The sequence below is a fragment of the Babylonia areolata genome, chromosome 20 (genome assembly GCF_041734735.1).
Source record: "Babylonia areolata isolate BAREFJ2019XMU chromosome 20, ASM4173473v1, whole genome shotgun sequence".
NCBI classification, from domain to species: domain Eukaryota; kingdom Metazoa; phylum Mollusca; class Gastropoda; order Neogastropoda; family Buccinidae; genus Babylonia; species Babylonia areolata.
The window spans coordinates 10,514,927-10,537,267 of NC_134895.1; the positions used below are offsets into that span (position 1 = coordinate 10,514,927).

Below are 22,341 nucleotides of genomic sequence, written 5' to 3' on the forward strand. Positions count from 1 at the left end.
AGCTTGAGGTCCTGCCATGACTGTCACTAACAACCCGAGGTCCAACTCTGTCACTGACAACTTAACGTCTCACCCTGACTGTCACTGACAACCTGAGGTTTTGCCCTGTCACCAACAATGTGTTGTCCTGCTCTGGCTGTCACTGACAGCTTGAAGTCTGTCCTTGACTGTCAATGACAGCTTGAGGTCTTGCCTTGACTGTCACTGACAGCTTGAAGTCTTGCCTTGACTGTCACTGACAGCTTGAGATCTTGCCCTGACTGTCACTGACAGCTTGAGGTCTTGCCCTGACTGTCACTGACAACGTGAAGCCTCACCCTGACTGTCACTGACACCAGTAACTGACAACACACACACACACACACACACACACACACACACACACACACACACATACATACGGATCACTCAGCGGACTATGGGACTGACGACGTTCTGTTCTGTCACAAATAAAATCCAAGCCGTCAAGATCTGTCGTGATTTTGGTTGTTCCCATCTTTTATGACAAACGAAGACAACATAAAATCCTTTCAAGACTTTGGTGGTGCCACGTTTTGCAGACAACACTGGTAACGCATGAGATTCGTTTCTGATCGTTGCTGTTCCTTGCCTGACTGCAACTTGTTGACAATACACCCGACTCTTCTTGGTCCTGTGCCTTTTGTTTTCACCCACTTTATCATATCCATATCATTATATATTCAGTATTATGACCATCATTGTTTTCACCACTGCCACCACCACCACCATCGCTACCATCATCGTCGTCGTCGTCGTCGTCGTCGCCGTCAGTGTCATATTCATCATCATTAACATCGTTGACGTAGTCGTATTCTTCGTCCTATTTTGGTGAGGCGGATGTGGGTGGAAGCAGTGTGTTTTACGAATGTAAACACATTCTGACTCATCACCACCGTTGACTTGACTTGGCTGTCGTCGTCGTAAACATCATCGTCACCATTATTATTATCTTTGTCGTCAGATTCTGGACGAGGCTGACTTGGATGATGACGAGGCGCTGTCTTTCGCTGAGTTTGAACACGTCCTGCTGAAGGCTCCAGATTTCGTCACGTCAGTGCCATTGCCGTCTGTCTGTCTGTCTGTCTGTGACAGAGAGAGGGCAGGAGGGGGAGAGCACTTCCATGTGTGCTTGCTTGTATAATTACAGTATAATTATTGTATTGTATACCTACTATTTCAAAAGAGTAGCAGTTTGATGAAATAGAAATATGCGAATCAGAGAATCACAGTGAATATATCCTCTCTGTAAATGTGTGTGTATGTATGTGTGTGTGTGCGCGTGCGTGCGTGCGTGAGAGAGAGAGAGAGAGAGAGAGAGATCTGATCAATTGTTACTCATAAAGAAACTAAAAGAAATGATGATAACGTGAACCACATGCCTGATAAGAATAAAACACCGATGATGATGATGACGAAGGATGATGATGGTGATGATCTGCCTCTGATTTCAGAACCTTTAGGATTCATCTGTAAAGAGAGGCACTGACGCGAAAAATGGCAGATTCTTCACGCATTGTTGAGGAAGGACTTGCAGCCGTTATGGTATTCAGTGGCTGTCTTGACAACACACAGTCCGCCCGGTCCCCACCAACCTCCATTGCACAACATCTTCATGGTTCCTGGACCGCTCAGGCTTGCAATGGGCAAAAACAGTGAACCAAATTCTGTTTCTCTTTGGTTTCAGATTTGCCTGTATTGGGGCAGTTTTTTGTTGGTTTTGTTGTTGTTGTTGTTGTTTTTTGTTGTTGTTTGTTTTGTTTTTGGAAGAAAATGGAAAGAACTAAGATATCCCACTGTTGTTTGGAATCCCATCAGCCACTCTCGTCAGAATTATGAATGAACTGGGATTTAGAAAACAAACCTGTAGATTCTCACAAAAGTCAGTGTTGTGAACTTGCATTGTAGTGTATCTGTCGATTCTGTACCATTTGGTGGTTGATGATACGATGCAAAATGAAGATGTAACAGCATAAGCTATCTACAAACTCGACATTAATATTCAGCAATTTTAGTACAACTAAGAAGATGTTGGTTGAGCACTTTATATGTCTACACATTAATTCACTCAGTACGGCCAGTCCTCTCTTCTCTACACAGATCCCTCGGATGTCCAGTGGGTGTCTGAATGACCCAACCTTTAACTTCCGTCGTCAGAATTGTGGTATTCTTTGTCAACATTCACCTATTCAGTATAAGAGCCTTTCGCTTGCAATATTTTGATGGCGGTAATTGGGATGAAACGCTGTTAACGTCGTCTCTTTCGCCGTTCGTATGGAGAGAGTTAAACCTCTATCTTAATTTTTGACAGCGAGTCTTAGACGTGGTCAGTCAAACTGATCAGAGCAGAGCTGAGGGAAAGGGATATGGTTGAGTTTGAGGTTCTGGTGAATTACCAAAATCAGTCCCAGGTCATATGCAGAAGGTCATCCGGTTATATGTTTGGGTTGGTTTTCAGTGTTGTAATAGGTTTTAGTGAAGTGATGTGATGTTGGTGTTAAGCATTGTGATGATATTTCTATGAGATCTGCATCATTTTGGTATTGATATGTGATATATCATGTACGGTGAGTGGTGTGTGTGTGTGTGTGTGTGTGTGTGTGTGTGTGTGTGTGTGTGAATTAGTGTCTAAGTGTTTGGTTGGGTGTCTGTGCAGAGATTATGCATGTGAATTTTCGTTTTAGTATTTAAATGCATGTTTTACACATCGGTTTTGCACTTAAGGCAGCATTAGAATCAATTCTAATGATATGCGGCCGGCTTAGCCTATGTTGTTGATGTGTTTCATGTTATATCCGGTCGACGATAACAACTGAATCGTCAGTGAAGTCGATTTGCTGTTAGTGAACAAAGGCCTACCACAAATAAATTTTCAAACGAAAACAAAAGCGCATTGATGAGTTTGTGCATATGTAAAGATGTGTGTGTGTGTGTGTTTGTGTGTGTGAGAGCGTGCGTGTGCCGTGTGTGCATGTATGTGTGCAGGCTAACTCCCCTCACCCCCCCCCCCCCCCACCCTCACACACATTTACCTACACTGAACTCATCATCAGTAATGACACAGGTATACATATCCTGCATCATGTACGTCAGTTTCACAAACACATAAAGCATCACTCGGCAAACTCAGTTGCACGCGTGCGTACACTGCACACACACACACACACACACACACACACACACAGTCAGTCAAACAGCCGGCGGCAATGGCACTGGCGTGACAACATAATCAGGAGCCTTCAGAAGGACATAAAGTATCATTTCAAGGTATTATTTCAACATCATCGGAGCGGTTGCCTCAGAAGCAAGAGAATCCGAGCACACGGTATCAAATCCCACAATCACCGGTACGGCTGACCACTTGGCCTCAGTCGACTGAGTGCGGGTTGTCTGGATGTTATTCGGATGAGACGATAAACCGATGTCTTCAGCGTGTAGCACTGCACTTAACACACGCAGAAGAACCCACGACAACTAAAAAGGCTGCCCCTCGCAAAAACTGCACAGAAAAATTAATCTACTTTGTAAGGAAAACAAAAACATTTGCAGACAGAAAAAATGGGGGTGGTAGGCAGCCGATGAAATGCCGGGAGACGCTGCATTGTAGCAATTCACTCTTCCGCCAGAGCAGCCATAATTTCACACACACACACACACACACACACACACACACACACACACGCAACGCGCGCGCGCGCGCACTACTGGTTCAACTTGACACAATGCGATACGACTGATGCGACGATACAATACAGTACAATACAATACAATACAATACAATGCACAAATTTATGTTACGATGCCAAATGAAGATTTAACAGCATTGGCTATTTACAAACTCGACATTGATATTCAGCAATTTTAATACAACTTAGAAGATGTGATGAAACATATCCTCTCAGAAACACTGTTCGTGTAATGTAGTTTTGGTGGTGGTTGTTTTTTTTCCCCCCGTGCAACACTGATTTGATAGAATCTCGAGGCCTCAGTGAACACAGCTTTAGGTCTATGACAGCCAAGGCATCTGCACTGAGTACGCTCTCTCATGAGTTTGCCGGAGCAAGTACGACCTATATCCCGACTTATTTGTCAGTCCTGAATTCAAACATGCTGTATCTGTAAAAGTGTATGATTTTCGATTTATGTTCGTACCTTGTTGTATACTACCCCCACCCCACCCCACCCCCACCCAACCCCCAATATTCCTCAGTTGTGACCCCGGTAGACTTGGTAATAAAGACATATTCTATTCTATTCTATTCTATTCTATTCATGTCAATTTGTTCATCTAGTAGTTTTAGTCTTTGTATCTTCTCCGTCCTCGCTTTTTTCTTTCTTTTTTTTTTTTTTTTTTCTTTTTTTTTCTTCTTTTTCTTCCTTCTTTAAAAAAAAGAAGAAAAAAAAAGCAAATAACCATTCTATCTCGTGTATGGGTCACCTTGCATATTTTAACGCCTCCCTGAAACCTCCAAGTTATGACCTACTGAAGCCTCCCGGCTAAAAATTAAACCTGGCCGCAAGGTGACCAGCAGGCGGTGCGTTGCCAGAGTCTGTGCGTTGTCAGGCATCTCCTCTAACCCTCCCCCCCCCCTCCCCGGCGCCCTGTCCCCCCCCCTCCCCCTCCCCCAGGTGTGATGTTGCGTTTGTGCATATTCCGCAACTTGACGCCTCCTTGAAACTGGCTGAAACTGAAACTGAAACTGCTGTTTCTCTGTCATTGACTTTTTCGGCATACGTTAAGAAGCTGTTGGATTATCTCCCTTTACTGTGTATCAGAATTAGTTTAATGTTAGTAAATCGGTTAAACAAATGAGTAAGTTCCGATCATTTTGCTTTTCGTTGGTTTGTTTTATTTTCGATTTCATAACAATCATTGTGTTTATTCCGGCCTCTCAGCTGACACGAGTCCGGGGGTCTTTATCGACCATTGTGATTGGTCATTAGTGAGGCAACTACCCAATCACAGACCATGTATTAAACAGCTTGCATGCGCCCTCTGGAGTAATGACAGTGCAACTTCCTTACCAGACGAAAACAGAACCAAGCGTAGAATCTTCCGAAGACGTTTGACTACTGTCTCAGAACTACCATAAAAATGTGGAGTTTTGAAGGCGAATTCCGCACTAAACCGACCCAGTCTCTTGGGGGAGCTAGCAAGAAGGTTCGTTTACTGGAAATTTTCATTTATTTTCTCGCTATTTAGTAATTTACGGCCCATGAATGTTCAACTGTCTCGTCACGTCAGTTCGTTTTGATCACAATGATACTTGATATGATACGATATGATACGCAAATTGGTAAGACTGTTCAGCCTGTGTATCACTATCAGATCTTGGTGGCCTCACTTGGTCTGCTCTAACTTTCCCTCTAATCCTAAACAGTCTTTGATCGTGACCTAGTCTGGCACTGTTGTGACTGAGGCAAGGCTGGTAAGCGTGGCACTAAGACCGGGGAAATACATGTGTACTTATAATTTTTCGGCACAGAATCCAGGCTAGTTTCTAAGGTATTCATCGCTGGCGCGTGCATTACATCAGAGTCCAGTTTATTCCATCATGTTTCAACAACGCAATTTGAGAAGTATTGACATAGTTTAGTTTTACATTTACAGCAGTAACAGTGTTGGTTTTGATTTTTCTTTTCTTTTCTTTTTTCTTCATTTTTTTATAATTTTAATCATGTCCTCTTGTTAGGCTGTTCTGTGTTCATATTGGCTTCAAAAGGAGTTTGTATTATAGAAACCATGTGTAAATTTGTATACGCCTGGTTAGACCACCACAAAAATTCTTCTAAAATAATAAAATTATAAAGCATACTATAGTGCTACTAGGCATTTTCTTGATGTTCAGGTTTTCTTCACACTGCTTATCTTGTAGATCAGGAACACATTTTGCATCTCTTCTCAAGACACCTTCAGTTCTTTGTCTTTTCCCAGTAACGTGATGGCTCCAAACATAATTTGTATTTTCTAGATGAGGCCCAACTGAGGCAGTAAACAAAAGCCTCATGGTATCAGCATCAAGGTACTCATGCAATCCCCTGCAGAGATCCAAGATTTAATTTGTTTTATTAGCTTGGATGTCTGTGTGCTTTGAGAACGTCAGGACACTATTGTCTGTAGTATGTTGACTCCAAAGTATTGTTCTGCACTACTGTTTTCAGGCCTGACTCTTGCATTTTCACCATGTCTACCTAAAATAATCAGAATTCTGTTTTCTTTTGCCAGGTCATAGTATCTTAAAATTGTCTGCACTGAACATTAATTACCACATGTCTGCCCAGTCCACAAGAGAATCAAGATCCTTCTGAAGAGACTCACAATCTTCATCAGTAGACACAGGACCGTGTCTTCGTATTGTCTGAATACATACTAAACAGATTTTCTGCCACATTGAAAAACATTGATAAACAACACAAATAAAACTGGTCCTCAGCTAGTAACATCTTTCCAGCCTGACAAAGATCCATGAATTTATTGAATTTCATTTTTGCTCTCTGCTGCCTTCCTTTCAACTTAAAGAGATCACAAATCCAGTCCTTGATATTGCCTCTGATACCATATATATGTTGCAATTTTCTTTAGCAGACTGGTGTGTGAGACTGAATTGATACTTGGAGAAATCTGAATTATAAAGCAACGGTTGGCTTCCCTTCATCAAGACAACTAGTCCAGTATCCAGAATCCCAAGTAGATTGTGAAACATAATCGCTTTGTTTGAACAAAACCATGTTGGCATGGAGATAGCAGATTATTCTCCTCCACGTGTCTATTAAATTTATTTGTTATTATTATTATTATTAAAATATAAGTTATAGTCTCAGACCACTCTCTCTATCATAATTGCATGGTATGTTTGTAAGGCTAACAGGCCAGTAGTTGTCTTGAATTCCTTTTATCTCCCTTATCGAACAGTGCTACCTTCCACTGCAATCATAATGTACCTTCACGAAGTGATTTCCTGGAAACCTCAGTCAAAGGCTTTGCTATGATATCTGACATTTCACATAGGATTTTCAGATGCATGGCATCAGGACCCAGCAGACAAAGAAATATCCATGTGATTTAAGAGTTTCAGTACTAGTAACTTTGCTTTAGTTTCAGTCTTCATAGTTTATGTCATTTTTTACTTGAAAGTATCTTAACACTCACTGACTCAGGTACAGATGAGTCCTCTTTAGTAAACACACTACAGAGGAAACTATAAACTAATAAAGCATCTTCACTTCTTTTTTTTCTTTTTCTTTTTTTTTATCTGTCGTTTTACTTTTCCCTTTCGAGTCTAACAGGTCTGCAATATTCTGCAAGAGTTTACTCTTGACATGCGAAGAACGCTTTTTGATTTTTCTTGGCTAATGTGGCAGTGCCTCTTTCAAGCTCTTAAAACAGCTTTCCTGCATGCATTCTTAGTCTGGTTACATGCTTGTGCATACTAAAATTAAATAGTCCTTACCCTGATAGTCAAGCGTTCACAAATTTATACCTTTATATGTAGCTGTAATTTCCTTGACATTGGCAAGTGCCTTTTCATTCATCCTCAACAGTTTCTTGAAGTTAAACCTACAGTCCGAGGCACAGAGTCTTAAATTGCAGCCTCAGTTTCTCTTGATAATAAGTTCTGCTATTCCTGAATATTTAAGTCTTCCTATGGATCCGAGAAACCAATCATCAAGATGATAGTTTTTCTTTCATAATTTGATATTTACCAGGGGCATAAGCATACTTTCCTCTTGATGCACTTGCTGTTTCTTTAGTACAACACTCAAATTTGAACATTAAACATTGATGGTGACTCTTGCCCAGTGGGACGTTGTGTACAACACCAGTCATACCTTCTTCATTTGTCAAAATAAGATCAATTGAAGTGGGTTGTTTGGTCAGCTTTTTTTTTTTAGGAGGCTGGAGCACATGTTGGCTCCAAAATATATCTTATGTTCTGACGAACATGCTGAAAAATCAGTAGGTCAAGTGACTAACTGGCTTCTATATCATTGAGTCATTTCAAATTTGTATATAAATGTCAGTGACTCAATGACTGATGAGCAACTCCAAACCTAAACTGGGATAGCATTGACATCACATTGTATTATGTTTTACTTTTATGTATTAATGTTAATAACATTGTGTACAATCTTTAGACCAGAAACGACTTAACTTATTTTTGGCTTAGTTAGATATTGATACACATGTCTGATATATGAATTTGAATGAATAAGATTAAGAATCAGGATTTGTCTGACCTGGGATTTGACAATTTAGTAGAGCCTCACACACATCCCTTTCCCTTCCTCTAAACTCGGCTCTGATCAGTATCATTGACTGACATCTGGAACTTGTAAGAATTCAGACAGAGATTTAATCAATTAATGTATTGACCTGTAGACCAACAAGATGCTTCACCAGCCTCAACAATCGCCAAATGGTACATACATTGGCAGAGAAAGTACAGTGCAAGTTGTGTCATGTATACATTACAATGCAAACAGATTTGACACACATTTGCGAATGCTGCCAATAACACAATAAATAAAACAACCAACCACTGAGGCAGAGAGTGAAAGACTCTCTCAAACTCTCAGTCAGTGATTTTTCTTCTGTAGCCAGTAATTATCTGTGCAGCTATCCATCATCAGTAGTTCACTAATGTTAAGTAAATTAAATGATATTTTCTAGTGGTTTGGGAACCTGGACAAAAAACAAAAGAAAAAGACCTGATTTTGTTGCAGACTTGATCTTCAAACTGAACAAAAATGATATTATTATATAATATTAATAACCAGTAATTGAGTAAATCTTCATTTCAGGCTAATCCCTATTCTAATCATTCCTCAACAGAATTGTCAGTGATAGTTTATGTGGGGTTTATGTATATTGGTGGAGGGTGGTCGAGTGGGGATGAATGTGAGGTAGGAAATTGGGGAAACATCAAAAATCCTGTTTCCTGTATTTCCTGGTTGATGTTAATTGTTATTTTTTTAATGTCTTACAGGAACAGAAAGATTCACTTCTGAAGAGAGCACAAGAAGAAAGACAAAAGAGAGAGGTATGTTCTTTTTTTTTCAGTGCTTTGTATAGGGGATACATGTACATAGTGTAGATTATCAATTATCAGTTATGTCATCAAAACAAAGAGGAAGAAAAGTGTATCACACATGTGTATATTCTTGCATACTTTGTGCTTGGGCAGCTGAATGCTAATCATGCCAGCAGTCACACTCACAGGTTGCACCTCTTGTCTAATGTTTTTCTTCATTTATTTGAAATACAGGCATGCACACTTGTGAACTGTCACTCAGGAAAGAGAAAACTCTCTCTCTCTCTCTCTCTCTCTCTCTCTCTCTCTCTTAACATGCGTGCAACACCCACCCACACCCACACTTAACATCCTTCATTTTATATGGCTCAGTACTATAACTATACTCATAAATTCAATGCTGTACTACTTCAGAACTCTGAACTTGAAGAATTAATCATTTAATGATCACACACATACATGTAGACATGCGAGCGCACACGCACATGTGCGTGCGCACGCACACGCACATATGTATATGTGTTTGTGTTTATGTATAAAACACTCAACACTTCTTGAATTATTTCAGGCTATAAATTGATCTTTTTTACATTTTCATCTGTATGTTTCATCCTTGTTGCAGCAAGTTCGAATCAGAGATGCAAGTGCCAAAAAAATACAATCCATTTATCGTGGCTATCGAGAAAGAAAGAAATGGGTAAGTATTCAGGAGGAGAGGAAGAATTAGAACTTGTATGTTACCTTAATGTTATGAACTTCTGATTTACAAATTGCTGAAATTTTGAAACAGAAAGAAAGGATATCATTACGACCGTAAATTCTAAATTTGATATATGTATGGTGTGATTAAGACTTTAATTATATGTGTATCGCTAACAGAGTAGAGAGAGAGAATGTGTGTGCAAGAGAGAGACTTGGTGTAAAGTCACCCAATCTCTTTCTTCTACTTGTGAACCAGCACATGAAAAGATCAGTTGCGGTTGATATGTGATCATGCATGAACATCATGTTGATTAACCTCTTGACTGCTGTCGTGCTGAACCTTTGTGGAGTGAGGTCAGTGTGCCATAAGTTTGATATGCAGTAACTCACTCCTTTTTGTGCACTTTTCGGTGGTGTCATTGATTTTGTTGAACAAAAGTAGTGCAATCCCAAGACGAAAAAGTCCAGATACAGAGTGGTGACCTGTAAGCTCTGTCTCAGAAAACATCACTGAAGAGTACACACATCAGTAGCAGTAAATAAGTTAATGTGTACTGTGGGTAGAATTGTAACAAGTACTGATGGCATCCTTTTCTTTCTTCTTTTTTTTTCTTTTTTTCTTCTGTCTTTCACAAGAATTGAAAATCTTTAATCCTTTTACTCCTGTTGGCTGTTTGGAGGATTAACAGAAACATATGCATTCCACAACACTTTTAAATTCAGCTGAGTATATTTGACAAACAGTTGAAAGTCTTAATACTAACAGTGCATCTAACAACTGAATCCAATGAGAAAGTCAAGAAAAGATATCACACATAGATGACAAAAAGAAGATGCCATCATATTTCCCACCTACGTGAGTTTTTTTCAGTTTCAAATATGTACTCCCCTCCCTGCTTTGAATAAATTACAACAAGATTAGGACAGACGTTTGATTCATATATGTTTTAGGGATAATAAAATAATGTGTTGTTGTTTTTTTAAATGTACCATCTGTATGTAATTGATACAAAATATTGTACATTTTATTGTCATATTGACGGCCTCCTACTTGTTGTGCCAGAACCACATGGTGCAAAGCGAGTTTGACCAGGAACTGCAGGACGCGACAAAGAAAGGGGCCGTCACTCCTGCCCTCTTGTCCAAGCTGCTGCAGAGACTCTGCCTATTCTTCAGGCCGCAGGATGATGGTCAGAGACTGGTAAGACCTCCGGCATTTAGCTCTGAACAGCTGAAGTAGGGCTCTTTTGATAAAGTGATGCAAGTCATCTCCACTTTGTGAGATACATTTTTTTGTTATTTAGGCATCTATATTCAATTTTCAGGGGTGACTGCATGGTATGGTAAAGTTGTTCATGTCTCCCTGACCCTCCAAAAGCTTAGATACAAACAAGCATCTGTTTGATCTTGTGCATGTGTGAACACATAGAAGGGAGTGAGGTTTAAGCATTTCTGCTCTATGTTGAGGGGAAATGTTTCCACCCGTTCACCACCCCACCCCATGCGAGAATCTTACCACAGAATCTGTGGATCCCAAGGGTGGAAGTCAAGTACTCCCAACTCCCACCTGCTGCATGCATGACACATTGGGGATCTGGAGCTGAAGTTAAAACCTCATATCATTTTTTTTTCAAATGTAGTTGAATGGTTTGATCCATGGGAGAAGTGATTAACATACCAAGCCTTACCACCAGAATATGAAATGGTCACTTGATCAAGTGCCATTTAGCATGTCTCTGTAACATTGAGTAATGTCCGAGCTTCTTTAGTTCTGTGCTGCACCTTTGGGACAGAAACATGAGCCAAAAAATTGAAGCACTATGATTTAGAATTACTCTCACAAAAAAAGCAAACAATGCATGTTTGCCTCACTTAAAAAAAAGAAAAGATTCATCTATCAATATGTGTCTATACAGTCGTAGCTGGGGACTCTTGGCCTTTGTTGTTTTCTTTGTATTAAAGAAAAAGAAAACTGTTATGTTATTTATTGATTGTTTGATTGATTGATTTCTAACAGGTTTCAGTGAGTCAGCAGCTGCTAAAACAGAAGGATCCGTATTTGTCTTGGATATTCAAAGACCCATCTCAAGCCATTCTGCAGATTCAGAAGTTCTTGGAACTTCATCTGAGGTAAGTAATGTTACTGTGGTAAGAATGTCTCTGTACAGCATTTTGAAACATGGTACATTTCTTTAGATTATCACAGAGCACACAGTGGCTTAGTGGTAGAGCATCCATCTGGGAAGTGAGTGCCATCAGTCAGTTTTTCTGGACTCCCATTTTCTTTCTCATTTTCTTCTTGTTAGCAATCATAGTCATGATATTTAATTTTCAGTCTTGATTAAATCTACTCTCAATAGATAATTGAACTGATGATGTAATGTCAGATGTGTGAGGAGTATAGTGACCAACCTGACCATCATTATTGTGTGGTGTGTGATGTCAGATATATGAAAAGTACAGTGACCACCCTCACCATCATTATTGTGTGGTGTGTGATGTCAGATGTGTGAGGAGTACAGTGACCATCTGACCATCATTATTGTGTGGTGTGTGATGTCAGATATGTGAGGAGTACAGTGACCATCTGACCATCATTATTGTGTGGTGTGTGATGTCAGATATGTGAGGAGTACAGTGACCACCCTCACCATCATTATTGTGTGGTGTGTGATGTCAGATATGTGAGGGGTATAGTGACCACTCTGACCATCATTATTGTGTGGTGTGTGATGTCAGATATGTGAGGAGCACAGTGACCACCCTGACCATCATTATTGTGTGGTGTGTGATGTCAGGTATGTGAGGAGTACAGTGACCACTCTGACCATCATTATTGTGTGGTGTGCAATATCAGATATTTGAGGAGTACAATGGCCATCCTGACCATCATTATTGTGTGGTGTGTGATGTCAGATATGTGAGGAGTACAGTGACCACTCTGACCATCATTATTGTGTGGTGTGTGATGTCAGATATGTGAGGAGTACAATGACCACCCTGACCACCATTATTGTGTGGTGTGCAATATCAGATATGTGAGGAGTACAATGACCACCCTGACCACCATTATTGTGTGGTGTGTGATGTCAGATATGTGAGGAGTACAATGACCACCCTGACCATCATTATTGTGTGGTGTGTGATGTCAGATATGTGAGGAGTACAATGACCATCCTGACCATCATTATTGTGTGGTGTGTGATGTCAGATATGTGAGGTGTGACCACCCTGACCATCATTATTGTGTGGTGTGTGATGTTAGGTATGTGAGGAGCACAATGACCACTCTGATCATCCTTATTGTGTGGTGTGTGATGTCAGATATATATGTGAGGAGTACAATGACCACCATGACCATCCTTATTGTGCCAGGTACCTGAGGAGCATAGTGACCAGCCCCACACCCATCGCCGTGCCCATGCGCATGTTAGAGCTGTTTATCTCCCCTGCTGTGTATGACCCAGTCACCCAGCACTGTGGGAAAACCACAGACGCCATTGTCTGCCAGCTGTGGAAGCATCTGATAGCACACGGTCAGTTAGGCACTGCCAGCATGATGCAAATTTGATTCATGAAATTTATTTAGTTTCCAGTGAAAAGTGTATGATAAGCCTTACTGAAATCAGCTGGATTGGGCTGAAAGACTCAGATGTTTTGTTGTTGTTGTTTTGGGGGCAGGGGGGTGGCTTCCATAACAGTTATAGATGGGGTGTAGATGATTTGGCTAGAAGACAAGCCAAGAAAAACAAGAGAGGCAAGGCCTTCAAGACTCACTTGTGATACACTTAAAGAAAAAAAATCCAAGCTTTTTATGTATTGAGTATAATTTCAAAATGTAATGTTTAAGATGAGAAAGATCAGTTTATAGTAAATTAAGTCCCCTAGCATTAATTACAGAGTAATTTCCCTTTTTTACTATCTGCACCAAAACGTTTGCAAAATAAATAAAACTTCCATGCTGAGCAAAAGAAGTTCCTGTTTGAACAGAAAATGATAATAATGACTGCTCTTGTTGTTGGGTCAGAATATCAGATCAAAGTTCCAAGTTTAGAGAATACAAAAAATATAAATATAACAGTAAATGCAGTTTGCATATAATTAGGCTTCATTCTTTTTTTTCTTTTTTTTGTGACCATCCCAGAGGTGCAATATTGTTTTAAACAAGATGACTGGAAAGAACTGAATTTTTCCTATTTTTATGCCTAATTTGGTGTCAACTGACAAAGTATTTGCAGAGAAAATGTCAATGTTAAAGTTTACCACGGACACACAGACACACACACACACACACACACACACACAGACAACCGAACACCGGGTTAAAACATAGACTCACTTTGTTTACACAAGTGAGTCAAAAAAGTGTGCCAGAATTTGAATTATAAAGGAATGGTTAATACGCAGGTGAAGTTACTCCAAAGGGTATCCTCATCACACGCATGCAGGGGTTGATCAAAGTGTGAGAAGAGTTGAATGTAATGTGCAGGTTATTTCAAGTGCATGAAGAAGGATAAGTGTGGATGTGATATGATGTGCAGGTTATTTTGAGTGTATGAAGAAGGATAAGTGTAGATGTGATGTGCAGGTTATTTTGTGTACATGATGAAGGATAAGTGTGAATGTGATGTGCAGGTTATTTTGAGTGCATGATGAAGGATAAGTGTGAATGTGATGTGCAGGTTATTTTGAGTGCATGATGAAGGATAAGTTTGAATGTGATGTGCAGGTTATTTTGAGTGCATGAAGGAGATTCTGAACGAGAAGGTTCCTTCCAGTCTGGAGAGGTCGCCCACTCCCCCGACCCCTGTGGCGGCAAGCGTGTTGGAGCTCATCATGAGTCCTGTCAGCTTTGCCACCGCCACCTCCGACAGAGCCTTCAGGTGAGAGGGCAGGGACCTTGTTTGATATCTCCTCAGGTTTATATAGTAGGTTGTTTGTTTGTTTTGTTGTTGTTGTTTTTAGATCATCTTTCTCTCTTTCCTTTTTTTTTTTTTTTTTCCTCTCTTTTGGGTGGCTTGATATGAAAAAAGCCCAACAGTTTTTGCTTCCTTATTTGACCATTTTGAAATAAAATTTTTACTTTTTTCTCTCTCTCTCTCTCTCTCTCTCTCTCACACACACACACACACACACACACACACACACACACCCATCACCACACCACACCTCTCTCTCTCTCTCTCTCTCTCTCTCTCTCTCTCTCTCCTCTCTCTCTCCCTCCCTCCCTCCCTCCCTCCCTCTCTCTCTCTCTCTCTCTCTCTCCCTCTCTCTCTCTCTCTCTTCCCATTCCTGGTGATGTTTTTGTCGGGTTTGGTTTGCAATGACTCGGATACATGTATATATGTTGAATGCTAAATTCTACTGTCATACTTGTTAGCTGTATGTATCACAGACTTCACCACACCAAAATTTCTCTTACTGAGATGATAAAGAAGTTATTCTGATGACGATTCTGATTCCTGTCAGCCTATTGAAGAAGCTGGATGTTGTTTTTCCCAGTCGTCAGGTCCTGTTGGCAGTGTGTCAGACCCTGCTGTGCCCCAGCTTCTCGGAGCAGGTGGCTCAGTTCCTCCTGCCGGCCATGGCGTACGGCAAGTACCCCTTTCCCTTCGTCGAGCTGATCCAGACCCTCATCACTCACACCTCCCACCCACCCCAGGAGGATGTCGTCAAGTCCCCCACATCGTCGTCATCACAGAGAGTTTCATCACCCACGTCATCATCTGCCTCACCGTCAGACACTGGGCTGACCTCGCTACCAGCTGCTTCGTCCGCTGACTCCCTGTTGTCATCACCGTGGTTACTGTTGTCTGTTCTGATGTTAGGGGAGAAGAAAGTCAGTAAGTTGGTTTTCTGTGTGTGTGTGATTGTTGAGTGTTGCATTAGTGACAGTGTGTGAGTGGTGAAGATTATTATTATTATTATTATTGATATTTCAATCATGTCTATCCTCCATCAGAAACCAAGCTCATAGCACTTTATAAACATGGAGTCATCTTCTTATTACCCCTTCACTGCTAGTACGTTTTGCTATAGCCTATGCTGAGAAAATTTTCAGAAAAAACACGCAATGATTTTAATTTGCTTATATTTCAAAAAGTACTGAAGATAAGTGCATAAAAGTATATATCAAATGAAAGGAAAATGAACCAAGATTTTGTTTTTAATACTCACATGTTCAAATAATGAGTCAGTCTGACAGAAAAATTCCATAAAATGCATTAATAAAAAAAAATTTTTTTAAATTTGGACTGTCATTCCATCATGTAGGTGCTACAATATCAACCAGGTTATCTACCAGTCTTTCTTGTGACTGTTGTGATCAACCACACACACTGTCAAGGCTGAGCAACAGTGTCCAGGTGCATAAGACTCCATCCAACAAAGTCCACACAAAGAATGAAAAGGGTGTACTCACCCAGGATCTGTCGCCAGTAAAAACGCTGTGTGTGGTACTTGCAGAAACAGTCTTCACCTTTAAAATGTAAAGGAGCAATCCATAGTACTTGGCTTAAGATGAGCCATTCTGCTGATGATACTTGCAGTGTCAGCATTTTTCTCCTGCACGACAGCCAGTGTGAACGTGTTCAAGAAAAGTCTTAAAAGTAGCAGCTATGACACGGCAGTTTATGCCTTGCACTTTAGTTCCAAGTACGCGGCATTTACTTATCTGAAGACGAAAAACTGAAGTAACGAAACATCTTCAAGCTCTGGTAACTCCAGACCCAAGGAATAACCCACAGCCGCAGAACAGAAAAACGACTTGCCCAGAGTAAAGCCATGCATAGCGCGCTGTAGAATGGGACCAGCTAGATAATACGATGCCTGCCACTGACCTTGCCGCAGGCCACCTGCTGAGAAGGGGCTTGAGAAGGGCAGGAGAGAGGGAATAGTCAGCTACAGTACTGTTAGGTGTGGCATCCCGGCCATGTGTTAGTTCTCACACTCACACAACGGTGCCAGTGTGATGTGTCTGCGAATATTTGCATTCACATGAGGGAATCTCTCTCTCTCTCTCTCTCTCTCTCTCTCTCTCTCTCTGTATATATATATATATATATATATATATATATATATATATTTACACACACACACACACACACACACACACACACACACACACACACACAACAATACATATATACACATGTATACATATACATAATTATATACACATACATTTATATACATACCAGTACATTATATATCAGTATCAGAATAAGTGCATGATCCTCATAAGACAAATTAACTTTGGTGAAGTATGTGATACATCATAGAGATAAAAAGCACGACAGCAAACCAAACCCAATCATACATCCCCTTCCCACTGTTTAACACACACACACACACACACACACACACACACACGCATGCACGCACGCACGCACGCGCGCGCGCACGCACACACACCTTTTATAATTATATCACCCCACGCCCCTCCCGACACACATGACTATATTCCTGTTCATTGTGCAAGCTGAAATTCGCCACTTTGTTTTTCTTTTCTTTTTTTTTTTTTTAAAGGGAGGGAGAGGTGATTGTAATTTTTTTTTTTTAACAGGTTCCAAAAAGTGACATGCTGAAATATGGAAAACATGAGTGAAAATGAATGACAAAGCACTAATGCACATTTGTACAAAACAAAAACGAACAAAAATAGTTAGAGAGAAGGAGCGCGCACACACACACACACACACACACACACACACACACACACACACACAGATGGAGGGCCCGGAGGGAGGGAGAGAGAAAGAGACAGACAGACAGAGAGAGAGAGAGAGAGAGAAGAATGTAATATTCACACATTAACACACACAAAAATACATTTGAGGTGCTTGTAGCATGCTTTGTATGCGGAATGCTTGTAACATGCATTTGGAATTATTATTATTATAGCATTTACTTTATAAAGAAATAATGTTGTGCGTGTTGCATGCCATAGACATGAAGTGCTTGTAACATGCATATATTTACACACACACACACACACACACACACACACGAATAGGAGGCATATGCACATGAAATGACAATAGACCACACACACACACACACACACACACACACACACACACACACACACACACACACACACACACACACACATGCATGCATGCATTATTGTACTCACCAAATGGAGCCATTTTATGATGTTGATTATGTAGTTACTCCACTCACATATCACAATGTTAAAAAAAACTCACTGACTACTGGCTCTCTGATAGTCTCAGCACCATACATGTTCCTAACAACTACTTCAGCACATCAGGTATAGACTTCTGAACTCACCTGCTGCTCAAAATATAAATGTTTCATCCACCCAGCGCCTGTATTCCTTGTGATCTATAACCTGTGTTTAAAGCTTTGTTTTAATCTGCTTTAATTCCACCTTCCTCCTGTTACAACCCAACACCCGTCTACACATTATTTCCAAATGTTATATATGGAAATGTGTTATACTGTAACTTACAATAATAAAAAGCTTAATTTTGGAATATTTTTATATCTGCAAGCATATCATACCATATACAAAAAGTTCATAAGGATGCGTATCTTCAGATTAAACAAACTGTTTATTTGCACTTCACCACCACCACCACCACCTCCAACACGCACGCACGCACGCGTGCACACACACACACACACACACACACACACACACACGTGCGCGCTCACACACATGATGTAAAAAAAGCAATTGTTGCTTATTCAATTTACCATCAATAAATAAAATCTTGACTTTACACGCGCACACACACACACACACACACACACACACACACACTCACACACACACACACACACACACACTCACACAAACACAAATTTTTGGTATGTGGATGAATACAACAGAATATAATACATTTTTATGACATATCTATTCATTTGAAAGATGTACATGAGGGAAAGGACAAATTAAAACATGTAAACAGTATGTGCGTGTGCGGTAGTGGGCGCGCGCGCGCGCGTGTGTGCTCTGTGTGTGTGTGTTTCTTAACTCTTTTTATTTTTCTAAATATCAAATGTGACTTTCTTCTGCGACGCTGCTAACTAGAACGATTATACACACAAGTCACCACCAGTTCACTGCAATGACTCAGCTTCCTGGCACAGTGCCAGTGTGTAGCATCTATCTGACCTGCCTCACAAAGACCTTAAATCGTCAGTTATTAATTCGTATAATTAAGTCACTCACATACGCGTTTCAGACACCAGATTTTGTCAGGCGAAAGACAACACCTGGAGCTAGATTCGTCCCTATTTTTTTTCCACAAAAAAACTGATGCACACTTTTTATAGATCCACAAACACAGGCAATCCAACGCATGACCGCACAGCCAAAAGACTGCAATAGTCAGGGAAAGTTGTGACCTAGATACAGTGCGCCGCGTGCAGTGCGCTCTGTGGCTGAACGGGTTAGGCAGGAGGCCATGTGCATGATATAAAGAAGCCAGGACTAAATGTGCGATTTCGGAAGAGGGTGAACTGCCGTGATGAGCTTCCACTTTAAATGACAGGGATCACTTGTGTTTGAGTCCAGCAAAATAAGCCAAACTGTTCAAAGTGAACTACCCAAGAAATATTGTTTCAAACTCAAAGTTTGGTTGGACACATCACAGCATTGTATAGAACTGTCTAGTGCTATGATTTATGTGTAGTTTCCACGATTCATGCCTTAGAGTATGGCACTATGGGTGAGTAAAAAAAATATAATAATTAATTTTTTTTAAAAACAATGATCTCACTGACCACAAACCTATGTTTTCATTGCATGTTGTGCCTTGTTCACATAAGGGTTTTTTGCCCACTTAAAGGACTTTTGGGGATAACAATCATATTTCATCTGGTGCCAGGACTGAAAGTGTCTTCACTTTGGAGAAAAATGGCATCAAAAGCAAGACAATGGCTGTAAAAGCAAGACAATAAAGAAGAGTACTTGAAGAGCTCATTTGTGGAATATCGTCACATTCACACCACTGTTAATTTAAAAAAAACCAATGATCTCACTGACCACAAACCTATGTTTTCATTGCATGTTGTGCCTTGTTCACATAAGGGTTTTTTGCCCACTTAAAGGACTTTTGGGGATAACAATCATATTTCATCTGGTGCCAGGACTGAAAGTGTCTTCACTTTGGAGAAAAATGGCATCAAAGAGGCAGCATGAATCTGAATCTGAACCAAAAGTGGATGGAAGTGAAACCCAAAATGGTAATCTAGACGGTGGTGGCTGTAAAAGCAAGACAATAAAGAAGAGGACTTGAAGAGCTCATTTGTGGAATATCGTCACATTCACACCACTGTTATGCTACTGAAAACTAATTCTACTACTAGAGGGTATTTTTGGGTGTAGGCTGATGTGCCTGTTAACCTGTCCACTGTCTGACATGAATTGATTGTGTGATGTGTTGTCTGACATAAATGAATTGTATGCTGTGTTGTCCAGGTCATCTGGACGCTGTCACAGGGAGTGCCTACCTGGAGCTGCTCCGACTGTTGATACCTCACCTGCCCTCACCGGAACAGTCACGGACGAGTGACGACTCTGACGATGATGATGACGATGATGACAATGACAAAATGGTGCTGGGAGAGGTGGGTAGAGAGGTTTGACTTTCCTGTAGTAGCTATCCCTTTGGTAAAGACTATCATGGTGAGGGTAGAAATGTATGAATAAAAAGTGCTTGAGTGGTGTTAGTTGCGTGCTGTGTATTACTTAATTTGTTTAACTGTCTGCTGCGATTGTGCTAGTTGATAGATGGGTGGTGTGGGCAGTGACAGATTGCATGCATGAATGAGAAAGAGAGTGAGTATGTTGTGTGTGTGTTGTATGTGTTGTTTGCACGGGCCTGACTGAAACCTGACAGAATGTCATAGGAAACGAATGATGGATGCCTACCTAAAGGCAGCTGTCATTCAGCTCTGGCCAGATAGGCAGTCTTTTGTGCAAATGACTTGTGTTTGAAAAGCGCTAAGAGTGTGGTCACTAAATGAAGATAGGTGCTGTATAGATGTCATCGTTAACTCTCTCCAGACGAAGGAATGCATGAGCATTCCTACATAAAATGTTTTCGGTTTCAGACGACGGAATGGAATAGCATTTTCAAGAAATAAAAATCCATCACGCGCTGTACACGTGATTTTGTGATTAGCCAAGCAGAGTGCGCTATTCTGGGTCACTCCACAATCGAATGGTATGATTGGTCAGCCTGCCATGTGTGGCCCGTCTCGCACACACGCTGACAAAGTCACTGACCGGTCGTCTGCTCGCGTGCCAGCCTGTTTGCAAAGCGGGCTCTTCTCAAAATGTTGTGAAGCAAACAAGGCAGCAACGGCAACGTTTTATGGTTGCCGAAGTACTTGAAATGCTACAAACTGAAGGGTCGGACATTGAAGAGGTGGATGATGACGAAGAAGAAAGCGAATTTAATGTAGAAAGTGAGCATGGGTATGGTGATTCGGGGTGAAAAATTGACCGTATTTTCTACATATGGCAAAACTCTAAAAATAAAATGAGAAGTTTGATTTTTTTTTTATATATATGTGTAATAGCTCAACACGTAATAAACCAGTTCTGAAAGTTTCATTTTCTTACTCTGTATTTTGTATTTTTTGTAATTTTTTTCCAAACCCTTACAAATGGGCCGTCTGTGGGGAAAAGCAAGAGAGAAAACTTGTCGTCCCGAGTGAGTTAACAATCGCTGTGATGTGAGAGTGTGTGTGTGTGTTGCAGGAGGGTGGCTGTGTGACAGTGCAGCAGGTGAGGGAGGAGTGCATCCAGCTGCTGGACAGTGCCGGGCACCTCAAGTGTCTGCTGACCTGTCTGCAGGGCTCCGCCCACCTCCATAACACCCACCGCTTCGCCAGCATCTGTCACCACCTCCTCTCCCACCAGTACGTCCCCGTCCACAGGCTCAGGTATGCCCCCTTCTCTCTCCTGGTGCTCTGTCTGTCATGTGTGGGTGACATGAAACAGAATTGTACTTTAACTAACATACTTTACTGTGACCCACTAGTGCAGACTCTGGCAGGAGTCATTCTTGTCCTGTGCAAACTGCTACCTGCCTATGCAGAGAAAACAAAATTACCTACAGCTGTTAAACGAAATGGAGGTACTATACTAAAGGACGCTATGAGCTGCAGCTGCTTTTGCTTTATCCACTTAGGCAGAGTAGTATTTTTGCACAAGGCAGAAATTAGACCCCTGCCAGAGTCTGCACCAGTGGGTCATTTTGATTGTTATGGATAAAATGTAATTTTAGTTAAAAATGAAAAGAAATATCCTTTAATCGGGCCAAGTAGTTTAGTGACCTGTTGTGATTCATCATCGGACACAAAACGAGAGCACCAAAGAATGGATAGACAGACAGAAAATACAACAAAAAAACTTAGCCGTATGCAGAGCACAGGAGCAGGAGTCAAGATGGCTGCCGTCAAAAGAGGGCGCTAATCAGGGATGCAAAGGGAAGGTAACCTACTTCTGAAAGTTATCGGCCGTAGCTACTTTCGTGTTCTCCGCATAGGCGGTAGTAGTTGCACAGGACAGGAATCAGACCCCTGCCAGAGTCTGCACTAGTGGGTC

At 40.9% G+C, this 22,341-nt stretch overlaps 2 protein-coding genes across 5 annotated transcripts in view; both read left to right on the forward strand.

The window, feature by feature from the left end:
• LOC143295229 (calcium and integrin-binding protein 1-like) overlaps window positions 1-2,090 on the forward strand; it is an 11,021-nt gene extending 8,931 nt beyond the window's left edge. Inside the window, exons 6-7 of the mRNA XM_076606807.1 lie at window positions 983-1,071; window positions 1,473-2,090. Coding sequence (XP_076462922.1) covers window positions 983-1,071; window positions 1,473-1,494 — 111 coding nt within the window. The 3' untranslated portion in view covers window positions 1,495-2,090. The remainder of the gene's footprint in view (window positions 1-982; window positions 1,072-1,472) is intronic.
• A 2,940-nt stretch (window positions 2,091-5,030) lies between these two features.
• Window positions 5,031-22,341, forward strand: part of LOC143295104 (ubiquitin-protein ligase E3C-like) — a 41,996-nt gene continuing 24,685 nt past the window's right edge. For all 4 annotated transcript variants that reach the window (XR_013056989.1, XR_013056988.1, XR_013056987.1 and 1 more), the window contains exons 1-10: window positions 5,031-5,179; window positions 9,006-9,059; window positions 9,673-9,747; window positions 10,816-10,953; window positions 11,770-11,882; window positions 13,128-13,288; window positions 14,482-14,635; window positions 15,255-15,595; window positions 20,206-20,354; window positions 21,493-21,677. Coding sequence is in view for 1 of the 4 variants with exons in the window: in XM_076606667.1 (XP_076462782.1) it covers window positions 5,114-5,179; window positions 9,006-9,059; window positions 9,673-9,747; window positions 10,816-10,953; window positions 11,770-11,882; window positions 13,128-13,288; window positions 14,482-14,635; window positions 15,255-15,595; window positions 20,206-20,354; window positions 21,493-21,677 (1,436 nt within the window). In the remaining 3 variants the exon portion in view is untranslated. The remainder of the gene's footprint in view (window positions 5,180-9,005; window positions 9,060-9,672; window positions 9,748-10,815; window positions 10,954-11,769; window positions 11,883-13,127; window positions 13,289-14,481; window positions 14,636-15,254; window positions 15,596-20,205; window positions 20,355-21,492; window positions 21,678-22,341) is intronic.